At 32.1% G+C, this 14,108-nt stretch overlaps 1 protein-coding gene across 1 annotated transcript; it reads left to right on the plus strand.

The window, feature by feature from the left end:
• The first annotated feature begins 8,963 nt into the window (after positions 1 to 8,963).
• On the plus strand, positions 8,964 to 12,275 carry LOC127724447 (nodal homolog). Its single transcript, XM_052231410.1, has 3 exons — positions 8,964 to 9,278; positions 10,727 to 10,852; positions 11,468 to 12,275. The coding sequence occupies exons 1-3, from the start codon at positions 8,972 to 8,974 to the stop codon at positions 12,043 to 12,045; spliced, it is 1,011 nt and encodes a 336-aa protein (XP_052087370.1). The 5' UTR covers positions 8,964 to 8,971; the 3' UTR covers positions 12,046 to 12,275.
• Positions 12,276 to 14,108: the final 1,833 nt, after the last annotated feature.

Consider the following 14,108-nt stretch of genomic DNA (forward strand, 5'->3'; position numbering starts at 1 on the left):
TTTTTTTTCTATTAATTTGGAAAAGAAACATTTCTGTTCATTCAAGATTTGTCTGCTGAAGAAAATGTGATTTTTATGCTCAGACCATCAACACCATCACAAGTTTATTAATAGATTGGGGTCCTACATTAAAAAAAAACATTAAAGATGAGGACAGGGGTCTCTGAACTATTTACTGTAATTAAATTATTGAATGTGTATATATCTGTGAATTTTCAGTTATGGCGTATATACTTATTTTGTACTCGTCACAAACTTACTGTTTAAAGTTTATATGTCAATAAACATTTGAATTTGAATTTAATATCCATTTGGTACCATCCCCATATTTACTTTTAACTTATTATCTAGTTATTTATCTAGGAATAATAGACCACGATTCTTGAACATATACATTTCAATTCACCGATTCTGGTCACAATTTCTTCTTCAGTATACGATTACGCTGTTTGATGTCAATAATGACAGTTCAAATGAAACTGGCAAAATTTATTTAATTGAAGCAAATTGGAAAATCCTGCCAAACTCCGTAATAAGAAGTCTTTTAGGAGGGTCTGGATGTGAGGTCCTTTATTTCTGTTTTCTTTAAATTTTTAGGCCATTTTTCTCCATTCTCTATTTTTGGGCCATTTTTTTCTAATCTTTTTTTTTTTTTTTTGCCTATATGAAAAAATATGAACTCTCAAATATCACAAGTTGCCTAAAGAGGGTCTGAATGGGGTTTACAGAATAGAGAACAATGAGCAAATATGCAGAATAAAGGGCAAAAACTATTAAAAAAAGTAGAGGAAAATAGGCAAACAAAAAAAAAGAAGAGAGAATAATGGAGTACTAAATTATAATGAATAGAGACTAGACTAATGGGCAAAATATATCAAGAGCAGAGAATCATGTTCTCAAAATTAAAGAATAAATAAACGAAGGACCTTCAATCCAGACCGTCATAGCAGCCAAGAAAAAAAAACTATCAACATAATTTGAGGCTCAAAATTGTAAATTAGACCGGACTCTATGTAGTCTGTGCTTTTACGGTCGTTTTCAATTTAACGTAAATGACATTTGTATCCAAATACCTGCATTTTCCGTTCAAAAGCTTCTCTCCAATTTTGAATATTGAAGAATCCTGGTGCAACATTGTCAGTACTCTAAAACAAGAATTAATTTGTTGTAGTACTATGTGAAGACCGTAAAACGATGGATTCTGTATGTTTATATTCTGAATCGTTGACAGAACCTAAATGGTTGTTTTATACATGTGTAAAAATGTCACAAAGAAGTCGCGGATCCACAACATTAAAAAATGGGAACCAGTCGTCAAAAATCAGGAACACAAATTTTCGGTCAAAAGTACCGGTGTTACTCTCTCACGAATTGTCACCTTTTAGTGGTATATCAAAAGGGGAAACAAATTTTACTGGTTCTTCACAATTTTATTTCCATATACTAGTCATCTAAATTTTACTCACCTCGTTAATACTTGATTGTTGAACATGAGAAGTATTGGGAAGTTTCTTGAAATCAGCATCCTGCAAAAATAAAATATATCATTCAATCAACATGTTAATAAAATTACATAAAATGACAGCTTTAATGTCAATCTGATTTTAATATTTCGAAGCGATCATAGTTAAATTCTAAAAAATAAAGGTTTATGCTAATCCTCTGTGGCAATATTACTTTTGTCCATTGTCTTTTTGTAAACATACATAGATGCTGAAATCTTCGTCTTTTGGTTTCAGGCTGATAAGTTGTATTGGCAATCATACCACATCTTTTTTATGTTCGTAAGTGTGAAAAATCAAACAAACAGGAAGTACCGTTTTGATGTGAGGTAAGAACTTTAGGTGTTGTACTCCGTGGTGAAAGCCTTATTTTTACTTTAGGGCAAAGAACAGCAATAAAAGTTACATTTATTTGCTTTAGATTTTATCAAGTTGGTGCAGAGATTTTTTGTCATAAAATACACCCTTATGCGTATGCGATGTACTAACATATTATTTCTCTTTAAGCATGACTCTTACCAAAACTTTGCGATTGTCTTTCACAGGCTCTCCCGACCCACCAGTGAATCTAACTGAATCTTGATGTTTTATAGTCCCACTCAGCCATGCTACCGGTGTTGGTTTATCAGAAGAGGAATCTTGGACTTTTCGTAACGGACCAAAACTTGGTCTCTTTTCTTTTGTCTAAAAATAGACAAAAATATGGTATAGAAAATAAAACAACTTTTATTGATATGCATGCAACAAAAGCTTGTGTTTACTTTTTGCCATGGCGAAGTGTATGAAAATATCTACTGAAAATGGAACATACATGAAAATTCAGCCTACTAACTGTGTTGATGAACATACGGTGGCAAATATTATATGAATATTGCAGACGAGATCGTGTTAATGTCGTATAAATAAACCTTACGAAACTCCATATTCAAAAAAGACTTATTAGGTTAGTGTTTCTAAAATAAACATCAACAAATTAATTTTATTTCAAAAAGCATATATCATATTTTGACCGAGGACAAATTCTAAACAGCGCATCCAACTATCGTACAACAAACGTCAGATGAAATGTGTCCTCGTGAAATGAAACTCAGAAATTGAGAATCGGCATGAAAGAATGCCTTTAAATCGTGTATAAGCGATAATTTGTTAGACAATAAGTTTTCTCTATATTATGTATTTATTATTAGTGGTAAAAAAGGCAAGCTCTTAAAAACATAAAATAGTGTCTTCATTCCTTATAAAGTAAAATGAATAGAATATATTATTGAAGTGACATACATTGTACACCTTGCTATTTTAGAAAACTTTATAAAAAAAAAAAAAAAAAAAAAAAAAAAAAAAAGGTTTTCTTCATTTATATATAGGAAAGTAAAAATAAAATTGGGGAAACTAACTATAATGAAGATAAAAATAGCAAGATGTGGTATCTTCAATGTTTAAGTAGAGAAGGTGGAGGAGGCGGACATCATGCTTTCAAAAAAGGTCTACAAATACAATTTTAGTAATTTTAGAATAAAACGAAAACTTTTGCTTCTAGTTTCATGATATCCACTTACTTGTAAAACTTCCCAATCTTTAGAAGTCCAGAAATCTGCAAGTTTTTGCAACATTTTCAAGGTTTAGAAGAAATATTAAGCAGTGAAAATTGGAGCGACTTTATGCACGATCATTTGGCGTATCTATGTAGATACGGGGGAACAATAGTTGTGACGTCCGTAGCATTCGACGTTATCTTAGCGGTACCAACGTACGAACGGGAATACAGTTATTTATGTTTTTTAAACAGATTTCTTTTTCATTTCTGTATTCCGTTTATATATTTTGTTTTCCAAAACAGTTCTTGAACAAAATTATAAAGTTATGAAGTTTCTTACCAGATATAAAATACAATAGCGACAACATAAATAAATAAAATGAAATACCTTTTGTAGTTTGCCCGCAGCCTTATCGAGCAGGAACAAATCCTGAACATTCTGCTAGTAAAACTCCTCTTATTCATCTTTTACTATTTCCGTGAACGATAAAAAGTTGACAGAAACGTTTTGAGATGCGATGTATAGCATAATACGTCACAGTTGTGATTCTATTCCCTCATCTTGCTATATCATACTTTCCCGCAATGTATGAAGTAAGCTTGGAATTAATAGAAACGTTAGGAGACTTGTGATCTATCGTAAATCGTGAAAAGCATGAGTCGGTTTCACAAAAATACTATTAAGATTGATCGTAAGTCATGAACAATTCTATACAGATCTGTACTTTGTGTCTTTTTTTGTTGTGGGGATGTATAAGTACCCTGCCACGTCCGGTCTGTGTTTTTGATAGATGTATTTCTGCTTTGTATCAAATTGATGAGTCAAGCCCTTTTCAAACTATTGTTTGTTCTTATGTTGTTCTGTTACACCACTGTCCCAGGTTAGAAGGAGTGTTGGCGCCTTCAAACTAGTTTAACCCCGCCACATTCTGTATGTGCCTGTCCCTAGTCAGGAGCCTGGAATTCAATGGTTGTCGTTTGTTGCTGTATCATAATTGTTTTTCGTTCATTATTTTGTACATAAATCAGGCCGTTATTTTTTTTGTTTGAATTGTTTTACATTTTTATAGCTGATTATGCGGTATGGGTTTTGCTCATTGTTGAACACGGTACGTTGACCTATAACTGTTAACTTCTATGCCATTTGGTCTCTGGTGGAGAGTTTTCTCATTGGCAATTATACACATCCTCTTATTTTTATATGTAGATTATTTTAATCGGGAGCGGATTATTCCTAAATGAAATGAAAATAAACAAAAGCGTTAAACATAAAACAAATGGTTTCAGTTAAGATATATAGTCAAATTTTCTTTCGCAAATACTGCGATACCATTTACAACAATTACAAATATAAATCTAAACGAAATATAAAGAAATATCTAGAAACATTTTTTTTTCCATCCTGAATGATTTGGATAAATAAACAAAATAGGAGGTGTAAAAGAACGTTTCAATAAATTGTAATAAGGAATTGGGGATGAGTTACGGATACAAACGGGTCAATAGCAAGATTCATGTTTTGGTAATAGAACCCAAAAAATATATTGGATTAAAAACAATATAGAGAGTACCCAATAGCATTATATGGTACAGATTCTGAGAAAGTTTCATTAAATCATGATGAGGGGTTAAGGGGGAGATGCAGGTACAAATGCATGTATTTTGTTTATTCTACATTGGCTAGAGGTATAGGGGAGAGTTGAGATCTCACAAAACATGTTTAACCCGCCGCATTTTTGAGCCTGTCCCAAGTCTAGCCTTTGTTAGTCTTGTATGTTTTTTAAATTTTATTTCATTTATATGTTCCGGAGTTTAGTGTGACGTCCATTTTCACTGAACTAGTACACATTTTTGTTTATGGACCAGCTGAAGCCCGCCTCCGACCCTTTGGTGGCCGCAGCATAATTTAAACTTGTAAATATTTACCCTTGCACTTTTATGAAGGTTGTACTTCTGCATGCAGTCTTGATTTCAGATCCAGGCTGCAGTTTTGATACTTTGTCTTCAAAAAATGATATCACAAGGCAAACAGAAGATTTCACAGATGTCCTTGGCCCGTTTTCATTCATTTCTTTGTAAGTTAACAAGGAAGATTCTGATTGGTCACAAAAGTGAAACCTTTTATGCATCGGTGTTAGATCCTCTTATGAAATCAGATGTCTATATTTTAATAAGATTGTTTTCCATGCAGAATAGCATTGTATAGTGCAAAAAATAAACGGCAAGTACTAATTTTGATATTTTCCTATTTCTTTTTTGTGGGGAATCACAGGCACTTGTCTCTGATTTTTCAATATATATCTTAATATAACATTAAGGTATATATAACTTTTTTTCAGAGACAAATGACTGTAGTGGAATGTATAAACACCGAAAAAAGAGGGATACTTACTCAATCATCTGCGTTTGTATCTGTTTATCGATCATTAGTTTTTTTTTACAAAAAGATATGTTATTCATTTACTTCTTCCTTGATCAGTTGTTTATTTCTTTGTGTTAAAAAAGTATGGTCACTTCCGCCTGTATCTGTTGCATTTATAGTAGGTCTCGGCAAGTGTATAAAAGAGTGTAAAACGTAGTAAAATTTAAACATTAAAGAACAAAAACATATTTTTCAAAAGATTTCTCTCATATTTTCAAAATAATCCTTAAAATTTATATTGAACAATCTTTTATCTGCCTTTTGTCATTAAAACCGACTTAAAACGAGAAGTGTTGAGATCTAGAAAAAAATAGATTAAGTATTGATCTAATTAAGTTAATGTACTGGTCCCTGGTCATGATAGTCCCAATGAATCAACCCATCAACGTTTTAAGCCTATAGGAAAAGGAGTAAGTTAAACAAGGCCAAAATATTATTAGTATATCGAGTTTAAAATTCAAATCAGTTGCAGGTAGTAAGAAATCATTCAGCCCGAAGACTGTCCATCGTTCAACTTATAAGACCGTCTCCGAGGAGACGGCAACTAGTTACAAAACTATTGATGAACGAACTTTGCCTAGAATATCAAGATAAGATGTGGTATAATTGCCAATGAGACAAATGTCCATCAGAAAGCAAATGACAAGGATATAAACTATAGGTCACCGTAAATACTTCATCAATGAACAAACCCCATACCGTATAGTAAACTTGTTATTACAGACCCTGACAAAACGTGAAATAGTTAAAAAAAAAAAAAAAAAAGAGAAAAAAAAAGAGAAAACCAACGGAACGATTTATGCTAAATCCAATAAACGAAAATCAAATATTGCAGACAGCAACAAACGACATCCATTAAATTATAGTCTCCTCAGTACTTGGGACAGGGACATAAAGACTGATGTGGCGAAATTAAGCATGCTTGTTAGCGATCAACTCTCCCTTTATCTGGGACAGTGGTGTAACATCACAATCCACACGAACAAAAGTTGGAAAGGACTTGACTCATTTGATCAACACGAAGCACTAAAATACTAACAAAAAACACATAGTATAATTGATGTAAAAGTATTCGGAGTTACTGAAAGATTTCAAAGCCAATTTCAACTAATAGCACTAACAGACATGTTTCCACCACGTAACCTACATATCAAGGTGCAGACATATGCCTATATATAGACAACGACATGCTAAACGAAATTGACAAGTAAGAGTCCATTTCTATACTAATTTGACAGAGAATATTAACCAGACCCATTGTAATGTCAAAATAAAATTTGCTGAAATGTGCATTTATATCCCAGTCCTAAATAGATACTTACTGGTTATTGTTTTTAGAATTCGTTGTTCCAAAATACCGATTGGACACTGACTGAGGCAGTAGAATAATGGCATTGTGTTAATCTTCTAATGACACACCAAATTAAATTGTGGTTTCATTTCTTCTTCTATAAAAAAAAAAGAAAGGAGCTAATAATATCATCATGTAATTCTGCCTTATTATTTCTCAAATAATCGGTGAACAAATTAATATAGTAAAACCCTTGCTAGAGTAGGGCGTCCATTTGGCAGTTCCTGTGACTCTTTTCACAAAAAAATCTTACGATTAAAATTGATCGTAAGTTATACTGAAATGTGTATGACTTACGAGTATTTTTACTCTTAAGATTTTTTGTGAAAAAAACCGCTGAAATGTGTATGACTTGCGAGTATTTTTACTCTTAAGATTTTTTGTGAAAAGAGTCGCTGATGTATAAATATTCAGCCACGTGCGGTCGGAAAGGGGACGTTAAATTTGGTGCTTCAAATAGATAAGGTACCACATTCTGTGCACGTTAGAGAAAAGCCAACCTTGCATCAACTAATTAAGGTTCCTGCATAACGGATTCTCTCTCAGTATCCGTAGGTAGCCTTTTGGAGTGCAAAATGTCTGCTCATATCCAGCATAGACTCATTTTCCAGGATCATTGGAATTACTACGGTGCCTTGACTGATTGAATAAGAAAATAATGAACAAATAAACTAACTTTTTCATTTTTTCGTTTTATTTTTACATTAAGGGTAGGTGGTGAAAATTTGTTTTTAAATACTTCCTCTCAGGCCCTTCCAGTAAAAGAATATGACCAATCCCTAAGCATAATAAAGAAAGAAGAAGAATGAAATGGAAAAAAAAATAATTTTATTTGATGATTATGTGATACGACTGAGTTGTTTATGAGAAAGAAACCCACCAAAGATAACTTGACAAACAAGTGTATTTCTTCAACCACCCTTATGCTTGGTTGAGATCGAGGCACACTTTTTTTCTGGTAAAAAAGTAGTAGCACTGTTACCTGTTACACTGTGTATAGAACATTTTTTAAAACAGCTAGACTAGTTTATGCCTAGTTATTTAAGTACAGTAAAATTCAAAGGTAAATTGAACATTTAATTTTTTTTAAAACAGAAAAGGGTTTTTTATACGACTTCGAATATTATTGACGACTTTTCGAACCAGACAATCACCCGAAAAGAACATTTGACCTAACAAATAATTTGAAATTTCAATATTTGTACTTGGTCATTGACGTGTATGTCGAACTATTTATATATCGTAAAGCGCATACAGGTATGCTATGTTATTGAGTGTCAAATATATGGACTATGTAACCTTTTGGATAACGAAAATTTGAAAATAAGCTGCAGTATTTACAATATCTAATAAAATGTTCCGTTACAACTTACTTAAATCTTTATTTGAAGTTCATCTTATTTCATACTCTATGAGCTTGTTTCATTTTTGTATTTTCCCTGAATAATCATATGGAGGATTATGGTAGAAGTCTTGCAGTGAACAGAAGCTGTCTGAAAATCATGGTAGTTATCTACGTGATCTATTCACAGCACTATCCCGGTCAATAAAACATTTAGCATACACTTACACCAGTCTTCCCAGAAGTTTTATATTCAATAATTAATGTAGACTCATTTAATGTAATGATTATAAAGAAGAAACTGTTTTGACGCTTCGTTTCCACGAGGCCGTATTTTAAAACTGCATAGTGAAAGTATTCTTGGTGGTCAAATATACACTGTTATAAAAAAAATATTTCAGTGTCACTGAACACGGACATGTGATAGTGCAAGCGAGCCAACTTTGAAGGTGTCCTATGGACACATATTCTTGTTTATGATTCATATACATGTTTATTCGTTCATTGTTGAAGACCCTACATCAACTGTCAAGATGAAGAACAGGAATAAAAGCCCTGTTCATTGATAATTTTCTATGTTTTCTATGTATTGTGTGCGATTTTGTCCCATGTACATTTACTCCATATCCTTTCATTTTCTATTTACTAGTCCATCTATCAATATTTTTACTGGTCCCTTAACACTGAACATAGTTTTTATATATTTGACATTATGTTTTCTGTTTATAAACAAATTTGATTGACAGAATGGCATTGGTTTATTATTTTATAAAGCACCGCGTCAAAATATGTTATCGTATTTGGTTAATGTAGTCAAATCATGACGATCTCGTATTTTTCGTTGTGTTATGCTTTTTTTGTTTGCAGTTTAGGGGTAAAGCTTGAATATTCAGAGACCGAAAAGGTTCTGAATTCTATCTTACCAAAATTACAACCCCAGGAATTACCCGACGGGGATGACGAATTTGGCGAGAAGAAACACCAGTATTTTACAAATTATGTCCAGAACCTTTATAAAGAAATATATTTGAGCGACAAAGATAAATCAGTGCATGTTTCAAATGATAGAACATTTACTGACGACCAGAAGGACTTAGCTAGTATTCATATTCTACAGGAAAACAATTGTAAGTAAAAGATATAACTTTTTTCATTATCCGAAGATCATAAATGACTTTTTTTTACTGTGAACTACTATCATCATAAACAATAACAAAATATAATATTTTACAGTAAAAAGGAACATGTGCATCAATATCTCCAGTTTCATTTATTGATTAAATATATTCCCATTTGCTATAATAATAATTTCTGTTAAAATACACACGTTGAAATTCTGTTATAAAGTAAAAAAGAACACCTTTTTGGAAAATTCAGAACTATCAAAGATTGAGAAATTGTCATTTGGTGTAGCCGTTTGCAAGGTTTGTGAATGGCGGTAGTCTGAATGATAATTAAAATAACCTCTAGATGACACTTTTTGTAAAAATTTTCGTTTCAAAAATGTTATTTTCTATAGTCTTAATAGCACTCTGAAATTTTATCTTAATGCAAGTTATCCCTCATCTTCGCTAGCCAAGGGTTACGATCCGCTTTTCTCTTCTCCACCCTTGGCAGATTGAGATAGAATTTCGGAGACACAAGAAAATGATTTTCATTGGTTGCAGTCGAAACTCGCTGCATCCAATCAAAAAGCGCCTATAACATGGTCACGTGTAAATGTAGAAAGTGTAATATGTAAACAATTGCCACGTGCTTATTGTGCAACAAGTCTTTACATCCCTAAACATACGACTAAATTTAGTGACAATTTGAATGTTTTTAATCAACTAATAGAAGTTCCTGTGTATGTTTCTTGCACAAATGCATGAATGTCAACGTATATTTTCGTTTCCTGCTTTACCAAGTGTGTAGAATCTAGACGCTACCGTGTTTTTACCTCCAAATTGAAGAGTTCAAGTGCTACCATTGGTCAAGAATAGTGTATTCGGAATGGGCGTGACTTTAATCTACCGATAGATGGCGAAACATTGTTATCACAAATGTTGGCTTAATCTGCCAAGGGTGGAGAGGAGAAAAGTGGATCGTAACCCTTGGCTAGCGAAGATGGTTATCCCTTAAATGTCTTAGTTCGTTTTTAAGAAAATATTCCTGTCAATTTACAAATAAAATTAGGTTTTTTGAAAATTTCTTAATGACTTACAGTCTCATTACTTCGATTATTCTGCTACATATACTACTGGTTTATAAAGCTAACACTTTTTGTTTCATAAATTAATAGAAGATTTCAAATAAACAATTACTATAATTGCTCTCCATTGCAGATTTCCGGTAATACTAGCCGTAAATTGGAAGTATTATTACTTTTACTTTCAAATACGACTTTCTTGAGATAGCTATAGGAAATCCTAAATTCGCTAAGCTCCCATTTCCAACTTTGAATAAAAAAATCATTAAAAAAAAAAAAAAAAAACCAAACAAAAACAAATCATGGAATTTGAATAGATCTAACAAAATTACAACGACATAAACAATTTCAGCATAATTATAGCGGGATATATCATTGATGTTTCAGTTAACCAGAAAAACCAGAAAAATCTTCAGTTTGACATTTCAAGTCTGCCACGGGATATTGACGTTTCTCTTGTTGAAATCGTGACGCAACAAAGCAATTCTCATAAGATGTCAAAGAAAATACCAGGTAATTATTTTTATTGATTACGTAAATTCTATTTTTTTCGACAACTCCTACCCTGAGAAAAGTGAGAAAATACTGAGAAGGCAATTAAAAAAACGAGTCGAAGAAAGAAACACAATGACAATGATAAAAAAATGAAAGACACTGATAAATAAAGATTGAGGAAAAAAGGTCAGCTGTCCCTGCTGCAATAAAAGTTCATATATATAGTACTGCTCATGTAATGAACCATCCGATTAAAAGTTGTGAATGCCACAATTTTTTTTTGTTACAAAATTTGGATAAAGTTTCACAGGAAAATATTTTCTCTCAAGTAGAAGGTTTTCTCAACCGAAAGAAAGTTATGACTTGAACACACACCAATATATCAAATAGTTTCTATAAATAAACTTATTTCTCTTTTGATTGTTAATTTCTTACTGTAATTGTGGTCAACACGAATTGCTGTTTATTTTTTTTTTACATGTATATTGTACACTAGTTTATGAAGGAAAGGCATTTGAGTCTTAGCAAATTACATCTGCTAGCGTCTCAACATACATACCAGCCTTTGTCATTTGATACAATTATTATAATCTTAAATTAAAAGTCTTAACCGTTTTTTCTTATCATTTTCAGGCGTTACTGAGGACTATAATATAAAAGACGTGACGAAAGATTTTCAAGTTTTCTACAGTTTAGGATCTTCTTTGTTTGAAGTGGGGCTTGATAAAGAAATTCGGAGGCATGCCGATATCAATGCACAATTAGTAATTTTTGAAAACGTCAACAAGACTCAACTGGCTTCACTTCGAGTACGACATAGAAGAGACATACGAGATTTCTTGACAGAACGGGATTTAGGTGTAAACACAACCGATTCGTTTTGTTCAGTAGAACCATGGATTGTAAATTTTAGTGAACTTGGTTGGGCACATTGGTTGTGGGCCCCTTCTTCATACCATGCAAATTCGTGTTCCGGCAGCTGCAGAATTCTCTACAACACTAATAATACAATTTCCGGTCATGCTATGATCAAACGGTATTCTAAAGCTCATTATTTGAAACAGGGGAGATCACCTGGACATTTGGACTTGTCCACTTATTGCGTACCAGCTTCATACGAAGCACTTACAATCATTTACCTAGCAAGGCAAAACATTATTACTGTGAGTCAGATTCCAAAAATGAAAGTAACGTCTTGTATGTGCGTTTAAAACTTTTCTGTTAATTTTGACAGTGATATTCCGAGAATGAACGAGCTTCATATTGGCTTTGATACGGTTTGTTTATATTTGATGTCATTTAGTTTTTTAAGGATGAGAAGTTGTTAAGAATTAAAAACAGCGCTTTTCTTGACAATCATATATTAGAATCTAATATCAAATATATAAATAGTTTCATTCGATATTTGATGATGAATAAAACAAATACAGAGATTTATACTGCAACTAGTTGTGTTTATTTCCTAAATATAGTTACAAATCTATATTTTATACACATGTCAATTTCATCATGGATCACTTTTTCCACAATATGGGGTTTATTTAGGGATGAAAATAAGTATTGTATTGTATTTCTGTATCAAAGTATGAATTAATGTTGCAGTATAAAAACAATATTAAGTCAATTTCATAAAAATATAAACTTTTTTTGTATTCGGCACAAAACTGGGGAAGGGCTCGGTTAAACCTCGCCCATCCCCAGTTTCTCAGCCTCATAAAAAAAACTTTATATTTTTCTGACATTGACCTAATATTGTATATATAAATAAGAAGATGTGGTATGAGTGCCAATGAAACAACTATCCGTCCAAGTCACAATGTGTAAAAAGTAAACAATTATAGGTCAAAGTACGGCCTTCAACACGGAGCCTTGGCTCACACCGAACAGCAAGATATAAAGGGCCACAAAAAGACTAGTGTGAAACAATTCAAACAGAAAAACCAACGGTCTAATCTATATAAAAAACCGAGAAACGAGAAACACTTATGAACCACACCAACAGACGACAACCACTGAACAAAGGCTCCTGCGGCTCTTTTCACAAAAAATCTTAAGAGTAAAAATACTCGTAAGTCATACACATTTCAGTATAACTTACCATCAATTTTAGTCGTAAGATTTTTTGTGAAAAGAGTCGCTGAATTAGGACAGGTGCATAAAAATGCAGCGGGTTTAAACGTTTTAACAGGCGCCAACCTTCACCCTAACCTGAAACAGTGGTATAATATTACAACATAAAAAGACACACACTAAAATATCAATTGAAATGGCTTAACTCGATAAAAAAGACAATACACAAAAACAAGTAAATATACACTGAACGAATAAATTTGATCTATGACACAATATAAATAAAAAAGATGTTTCAATGTAAAAAAGACAACTTTAGCCTAGGACAAAATGGCGTTAAATAAAGTAACGTACACAGGTAAATTTAAATATAATAATTTTGTTGTTAGGAGTACAGAAACATTTTTTTACAAAATAAATTTGTTATTCAAAGTACGATCGCGAGTACAGAAGTGAAATTTTGTTTCGTCATACTAAATACTTATCAAAGGTGGTACATATTAAAAATAGTAAGACGAGATATAACACAAAATAAGTAAACATTGAATAACAGAAATGCATTACAAATTGTGTCAACAGGTCAAATTAACACGAACGTACGATTTGAGAGTACTCGCAGTTACTGAAAGCTATTTTAAAGCCAAAAACAATAATAATAAAAAATCATGTATCAGAGACTAAAATCAATTAAAACACATCCCAGGCAGGGATTTAGTGTTTTAACGCCATGGACAGTCAAAGAAGAAATGACTTGTGCAATGTCAAAATAAAAGTAACGACAGGCAGTAGGATAGTTAGGATTTAACCTTATAATAAATATGGATGATGTTATGTAAAGATAAAACGATTTCTAAATAGAAAATAAACGTGGATGTGTATATATACATCCCCCCAAAAAAAAAATTAAAAAGAATACAAATTTAGTTATGTTTTAATTTGTTGATGACAAAATCGATGTTAGTGCCAATGAAAACAATATTCAAAGATCTTATTACAACATTAATAAGATAACCGTTACTAATAAGTTTGTTTAAAGGTTATGTTTATATCGACATAGAACTCTTCTTTTTATTTATTTTTTGAAAGAAACTGGCAGTGAAATGATTAAACAGTCAGAGCTGAATATTCAAACATTTTAGAAAATATAATACTGATGTCAATTGATACTGTACATATAAAAATAGATAGAATATAAAAAGGTCGT

Source organism: Mytilus californianus, unplaced genomic scaffold, assembly GCF_021869535.1.
Source record: "Mytilus californianus isolate M0D057914Y unplaced genomic scaffold, xbMytCali1.0.p SCAF_14, whole genome shotgun sequence".
Taxonomy (NCBI): domain Eukaryota; kingdom Metazoa; phylum Mollusca; class Bivalvia; order Mytilida; family Mytilidae; genus Mytilus; species Mytilus californianus.